The sequence below is a fragment of the Lycium ferocissimum genome, chromosome 3, assembly GCF_029784015.1.
Source record: "Lycium ferocissimum isolate CSIRO_LF1 chromosome 3, AGI_CSIRO_Lferr_CH_V1, whole genome shotgun sequence".
Lineage (NCBI taxonomy): Eukaryota > Viridiplantae > Streptophyta > Magnoliopsida > Solanales > Solanaceae > Lycium > Lycium ferocissimum.
In genome coordinates this window covers 18485121-18492870 of record NC_081344.1, presented here as the reverse complement: position 1 = coordinate 18492870, position 7750 = coordinate 18485121, and the positions used below count along the sequence as shown (strand labels likewise).

General features: G+C 34.1%; 1 protein-coding gene across 1 annotated transcript; it reads left to right on the top strand.

The window, feature by feature from the left end:
• The first annotated feature begins 2413 nt into the window (after positions 1 to 2413).
• Positions 2414 to 4382, top strand: LOC132051002 (UPF0481 protein At3g47200-like). Its single transcript, XM_059442317.1, has one exon. It carries the CDS (start codon positions 2463 to 2465, stop codon positions 4071 to 4073), a length of 1611 nt encoding a protein of 536 aa, XP_059298300.1. The 5' UTR covers positions 2414 to 2462; the 3' UTR covers positions 4074 to 4382.
• The last annotated feature ends 3368 nt before the right edge of the window (positions 4383 to 7750 follow it).

Below are 7750 nucleotides of genomic sequence, written 5' to 3'. Positions count from 1 at the left end.
TGAGTCTAATTTCCTAATTACCCCATAATGTTCAGATTAACACTTAGGAAGATGGTGTCTAATATTGCCTTTTCACATTTTTTTCTCTTTTTATTTCTTTTTTATTAGTAATTAAAAATATTGGGAGATAGAACTAACTATATAATAAAACATACTTTAACAAAATTGAGATATATATACTATAAAAAAATAAAACATAAAAAAAGCAACAAAAAAGCAAGATATCTAAACAAATAAAAATCTAAGATATAGAACAAACTCACAAAACTCATTAACATAATTCGTTTAATATTCAAATTGCTAAATATCTTTGATTAGATAAAATAATATTATTTGTTTAAATTCAGAAGTCCTAATATTATGAAAATAAAAGATTTATGTGCATATATTTTGTTAAAAAAATTCCTTTCACACACCTACACAAGTAAATTTGTAGGTCGACGCCGTATATTAAGTCATCTCAAACGATTTCTCATTTTATATTAAATATGTGCTACTTGTACCTTCTAGTGAAGGTTATCATGTTAAATCTTACCTAATCTTGTATGACTACAATCCATCTTAGCATATGTATCTCTGCAATATTCATCTTATGGATATATTGGACTTTCCTACCGACACTCGCTAACATATGATATTATTGGTCTTACAACTGTTTTATAGAACTTATCTTTCAGTTTGATATGAATTCTATCACATAACACCCCAATAACACTTTTTCATTTTAACCATCCAGTTATATATAACCCGAGTAACATCTTCATCTGATTCTCTTGAAACAACGAGCCTAGTGTATTGGTAAAAGACTAACAAAATGTAATTCTATCGCTGAGTTATGCAAAGTGGTCACAAGCTCGGCGCGATGGTCGGATATTAATTAGAAAGACAAACTTCTGAAAGACATTTGATTGAGTGAAGTTGCGAGACCGCCGAACATGTTTTCATTCGGAGTAGCTGTCACACACATGGTGCAAATGACGGGTAGCCCATTGAGAGTCCACAATCTCCATGCTAGTAACGACCAAATATGTAGGGTTATTAACCCCCACAAATTGTATTGAATTATGATATTTACAAACCTCCACAATTTGATGCAACTTGTGGAGGTTATCAAAAACCTCTATAATAAGACCGCCACAAAAAGAATTATATAGTGGGAGTTAAAAGAAACGCTACAAAATGATTTTATAGTGGGGGTTTTAAGAACCCCACAAATAAACCTCCACAAAAAGAATTATATAGCGGGGGTTAAAAAAAAGGCTACAAAATAATCTTATAGTGGGGGTTTTTAAGACCCCCACAAATAGACCTCCTCAATATAGCTCTTTTTTTGTAGTGCATGTCCGATCGTTAACTCCATCCATCAAAGTTTAGACGGGTGAGAACAAATCACTTACTAGTAATTTTTGTCTCCGCTGAAATTTGAACTTAAAGACCTCATGATTTTCTACTTTACTTTATTGATCACTAGGTCACTCCCCTAGGTGCTAGTATATATATTCATTTTTTAAATAATTATGATCTTCGAGTCAACTTACGCACAACTTACTACTTCCATGAATATCTGTTACCTTTCCGCCTGCAACTCTAACCCATACTTGAGCGATGAAAAAATAGCACCTACCATTTTTTGTCTTTACTAACCACAGAGTTTGAACCCTGCTCTCTAGTCTCCACTGTCGTGTGGGGGTGTGGGGTGGGGGGGAACTTTTGTACGGAGTTGGTATCGTTTAACAATAGTGTATTTCTTGGTTATCACTTGGATTATGTTCAACTATTTTGGATTAAATGCATAATTAAATCAATTTAGCGATGAATTTCTTCATTTCAATGGAATTGTCGTGCCAGAATCTTTAATGGATGATGCCAACCTTTATATTTTAACATTGTATGTACAAGGTAATTTTCAGATTCCGTCCCCTTAGCTCCGCCTGTACATCCCTACTTAAACCATTCATAACAACCTGCTTATTCTTCGCCTACTAAGGCCTTCTTTTAAAATGAAACATTCACAACAACTTCATACTATAATTTTATTATTATTATTATTATTGTTACCGAATATGAAATTATAAATAACATGTTGGTAATAAAAATAGTAACTTATGGTCTGAGAAACCCAAGTCTGGCACAACTGTTTCCCAGTATAAATGTCCTCAGTAATTTCCGTAAGTTTTAGTTACATTTCGTTTTCAGAAACTAGGGGACCATTCTACAGATTAGGAGCTAAGAAATGCTTTTATGAGTAGCTACTGACAGTAGCTACCACCATTGACCTATCCACCTACAACAACAATACTTATGGCTAAAAGTTGAAAACCCCTTCCCATATGCCCACTATTCATTGGTCCATTTGAACTGGTCTCCACAGCACTCAAAACTGAACTTGTCTGGTTTCTTCCTAGAAGAAATTTTAATACTATCAAGACTGTGGTCCATAGTTTGAGGAGGTTTCACCAAATATGGACAAACAATATTCTAAAGGAACAATGGTTACTAGAGACGAAGGTAGGAGCATCGGCAATGAAAAATCTGATGATGAATGGAGCATCACAGTTCCTCAAGATTCAAACTCAAATTCTCATGAAAAATCTGATGATGAATGCAGCATCACAGTTCCTCAAGATTCAAACTCAAATTCTCATAAAATTAGCGGAAATGAGAGGCAGTGGCTATATTCCTTGAAGAAGAGCAGAGAGTACATTGTCTCATCACGGAAGCCAAAAATGCAAATGGTCCCAAATTTGCATCGCAAGATTCAATCAAACATAAGCTGTTATGAGCCCCTCGTGGTTTCTATCGGTCCATTTCACCACGGGAAATCCGAACTTCAACCAATGGAGAAGTACAAGGAGGTATTTGCAGTTGAGTTTGCTGATCAAGATAGTAACAAACCAACACCTAAAGGGGTCTCATCATGGCGTGCGACAAACTCAGCGTCCATTGACGAGCTTTACGGAAGGGTCAAGAACATTATGCCTAATGTTAGGGAGTGTTATGCTGAGGACTCGATCAAAAAATACAGCTACGAGAAGTTTACACAGATGATGTTCCTGGATGGATGCTTCATCCTCCAATACCTTCACTGCATTGTCACTGGCAATTATAAAGAGCTGAAAATGAAGAGCCATGATATAGCTTTCATTCGTGGTGATCTTTTCTTACTTGAAAATCAATTGCCATTTGAAGTCTTGCAGGTGTTAATGAGCTGTAAGTTCAAGAATAATGAAGGAATGGGGATGATTAACGATTTCATCTCGAGTGCACATAACAAGCCTGATCAAGGTCACGGATTCATTCAATGTATCAAGGATTTCTTTCGTAACTTTCTTGGAAAAAATTGTCAAGGAGAAGGGCCTTCCCTTACCAAACAAGAAAGCGAGAAAACTCCGCTTCATCTCCTCGAGCTATTAAAAACACATCTCATAGACCCGAAGGCTTTATCAGAAGAATGCGATCAACCGGGTGAGTCTTCGTGCGATCAACCGGGTGAGTCTTGGTCGTATCGTTCAGCCAAAGAGCTGAGGAAAGCAGGAATCCATTTGAGGCCGGGAAAGAGTCCTGGTCTTTTAGATGTTAAGTTCGATTCATTTCTTTTCTCATCTCTTTTAACACTTCCTCCAATGACCGTAGATGATTCAACCAAGTCGGAGTTTTTAAACTTGGTTGCATATGAGGCATGCCCTGATACACCAGATGAGTTTGGCGTTACCTCTTATCTTTGCTTCATAGATTCCCTTATTGATCATGCTGAAGATGTGGAAAAGCTTAGATCCAAAGGTATACTTCTTAACTGTCTTGGAAGTGATCAAGAAGTTGCAGATCTTTTCAATGAGATAACAAGAGATTTGGTGCCTAATCCACGCGTCCTTGTTGATGTCAAAAAACAAATTGAGAATCATTACAAAAGCAGAACAAAAATATGGATTGCTGAGTGGAACAACACTCATTTTACTAACCCATGGACTGTTTTAGCATTTATTGCAGCAATATTTGTCATTTGTTTGCAAGTCAGTGATACATCTCTAGCAAGCATCCAAGCCTATTATGCAGTCCATCCCAAACAGAGCTAGTAATGGACAATGGTAGGTGTCAAAACCAACCAGTTCTTTTTTTTTTTTTTTTTTTGGTGTGCGTGTGTGTGTGTTTTCTGGAGGAACTCATGAGTGTCATGTTTGTTGAATTCATAATTTCTTTTACCTTTAGTGCTATAATGACGATTGATCTTTGTACTCTTGTTTATGTATACGAACTAGTAGTTTGTTTTGTTCGTAATGACTTACTTGTGTAAATTTATTATTTTGAAGCACGTGAATGGTATTGGATCACATGAATAGTATTGTTTTTTTATGTTTTACTGAGACCTTTATATGAATATACAATAATCATTAGTCCAATTGACAATATTCTTTCAAACTAATCGAAATATCAATCTCATTTTTTTGGAGTAGCAGTTTAAGTGAACTTCAAGTGATTGATACTCCCGAATAAGGAATACAAAGCAACGTTTGTATATAAATTTCATAGTTATTCAACAACATTGTTTTTCATTACACTAAAGCATTGTGAGTTTTTTTACACACACACATTTCATACATAGACAAATTTTGGAAAGTGGAAAAAAAAAATACCCAATTATATAGAATAATTAAATATTTTAAACTCAACACAAAGGAAAGCAAAAAGGCACAAACGAATTATTGTAAAAAAAAATTAGAACATGTATTGGAAATAAAATTTGGTCACTAATTTTATAACATATAGAAATCTTTATACTAAATAAAATATATAAAAGATCTAGGATAACTACCATAATTTTCACGCTAAGTATCTGAAAAGCCAGCTAGAAACTTAGAACTATACATAAAAGCATAGTCACAACTTCCTTGGAGATTACAAAGTTCTTTTTTGTGCCTCATCCTTACTTTTCCGTCAATTTACAGGAATTTTACTACCTTCCGTCCATATCTTTTAAAAATTAGTTAACTCTTTAAGAAAAATATTTAGAGGTTGTAACATTGGCTTTATACTAGGTAAAATTGAGGCCAAAAGCATTTTTTTTTTTTATACATAAAAGTATAGTCAAATAGAGAAAAAACACTTTTTTGGGATATTTGAGGCGTCTGATTAATTAGTAAAACTATTTTTTAAGAAAAATATTTAGAGGTTGTTTGGCCTAGCGGTTTGAGGCCAAAAGCATTTTTTTTTAAATAGAGAAAAAACACTTTTTTGGGATATTTGAGGTGTTTGATTAATTAGTAAAATGTTTTTAAGTAGAAGCGAAGCTCTTGAAAAAGCGAAAGCGTAAAATTATTTTTTTAAGACACAAATATCCCTACCAAAATACATATTACCAAGTATATCCCTTATTAATCCATTCATTTTTAATTAATAATTCTTTTATTTTTATTTTACGTAGTATAAAGTTGGCTTTCACGTATGTAATAGACTTTTATAATTTGTGGAATGATTTTGAATTTCATTTTGGTTGTAGATTTTTATTATATTTAAATAATCGTGTTGATATTATATTAATATTTAATATTTCATTTATATATGTGTATTATATTAATTGGAAAATTTTAATATGTACTTTTAAATTTTAATTAAATAAAAGTAAAAACTTAATTAAAATATTTCATAATAGATATTTAAAATAATTTCTCTCTTTAAAATAATCTTGATAGTAAACATTAGTTGATAATTGTCCTTTTTCGTAATTTGACACTCAAAAGCACTTTTTAAAGATAATTAGCCAAACACAATTTGCTTATTAAAAGCAATCAAAAGCACTTTTCAAATGAATTAACCAAACAAAAACTGCTTCTCACCGAAAGTACTCTTTTTAAAAGCACTTTCACAAAAAAAATAAAAAAAATAAAATAAATAACTTCTCAAAATAAGCAATTTTTAGCCGCTAGGCCAAACATGCTCTTAATAGCATTAAATGAGTATCTATCTGAATTATCCCTTGTTTCTTCTTAAACGTCTCAATTAATACTCCATTAATTGAAAAAGTATATCTAAAACTCCCGAAACTCACTGGTGTGACTAACCCCAAACTCACTGGTATTATTGGATCATCACTGAGACTTTTGAATGGCTATTAAGGATAATGCATAATTACTAATTATAGTATTCCTTATATACTCACATTGGGCCAGTCAAAAGGAGGAGTATATATATGAATATGATCTTCTTTGTCCTTTCATTCTGAGGTTTATTTGGGGTCTCAAACTGATTCCATAATGAAATATTTTGCTGGTAGGTGACAGTGGGACTCAAATTAAAAAATTCTCTCTACTTTGATATCAAACTAAGTTGTGTGACCACTCACAACTAAGAAGTTAAGCTATTAGACATGGGGCAAAATTTATACACAAATATAACATACGCAAACAAATTAAACAGATTATTAGTTTGTACGCATAAAACAAGAAGAGTACAAAGATCAATCACCGTCAAAGCAACAAGGTTAAAAAAAAAAATTAAAAAAAAAAAAATGACGAATTCAATAAACATGATACGCAAGAATTCCCCAGGGAAAAATAGAACTGGTTTTGAATCCTATCATCACTAGATCTATTTTTTATGGACTGCATAATAGGTCTGGACGCCTGCTAGAAATGTATCAGTGATTTGCAAGCCAATGACAAAAAGTGCTGCAATAAATGCAAAAAGAGTCCATGAGGTCCTATGAACGACGTAGGAGTATGAAAATCAGTATGCTTATGTTTTCGGTTAATATGTTAATATTGTGGGTTCAAGCTAAGAAACTAATATATATATGTATATATTTCCGTATAATATGCTGGACAATACAATTTTGTGTATTTAGAACTGTAAACCAGACCAAAGTCAGAGAAAAGGTGAGAAGAAAAAAGGAGAAAGCTTCAATATAATCAGATACAATGTTTTTCAGATGATCAGCCAACCCCCTAAAGGAAATGCCCTTATTTATAGTTTTTCATATGGGCCCTTCATACATCATGGAGCCTTTTTAGGATAAAGAAAACCTAATATGGATAAGGTTGGGTCGTACGGTCCGACACCGTACGACGTAATTGACAACACGATCTCCACACGTGGCGAGCGAATAGTCATGAACCGGACCAACGGCCACAATCGTAAAACATCGAGGAAACCCAAACGTCACGGCCGATCGTATGTTCGAACCGACCAACCACGATAAGTGAGTTACCCCGGTGTTCGGGACCCAACGATTTTCTTCAAACTTCTTCTCTGATCAGCGCTATTGTTTTCTTCTATCTTTTTTATTTTTCCCCCGATTTGCACCCCGATAAACGATAACCGTATTTTTACGTATAAGCGCATAGTCCCCACACTTCCGACCGAGGTCTCACCTTAGTAATCTTAAGGATGAATCATGAAACCTGATCCCGTTGGCTCGTTCCTATCTTCTCGTTTCGCGGAACAATTGTCACCTCTTCTCGCCGTCCGCCACGTGTCACACCCCGAAAGGTCGAGCTCGCAACCGCCGTTACGCACGTCCTTTCAAATCATGTCTTCATTAATTACGGGCCACGTGGCGCTTCCCGATTGGTCCGGATTTGTAACCACCAAACCCATGCCTATATAAGGCCTTCGATGTCCTTCCCTCTTATTTTTACTTCTTCATCTTCACCATTTTACCTCATTTTCTTTACTTCTTCCTTCGTTCTTCATTATCCTCCTTTTACCTTTTATTCCTCATTTAAAATTTTTGTTTTAAATCTTTAAAGAACTCGTT

Bases quoted from the DNA above. Each gene is read 5' to 3' on its own strand.
- LOC132051002 (XM_059442317.1), top strand. From the start codon at position 2,463: ATGGACAAACAATATTCTAAAGGAACAATGGTTACTAGAGACGAAGGT.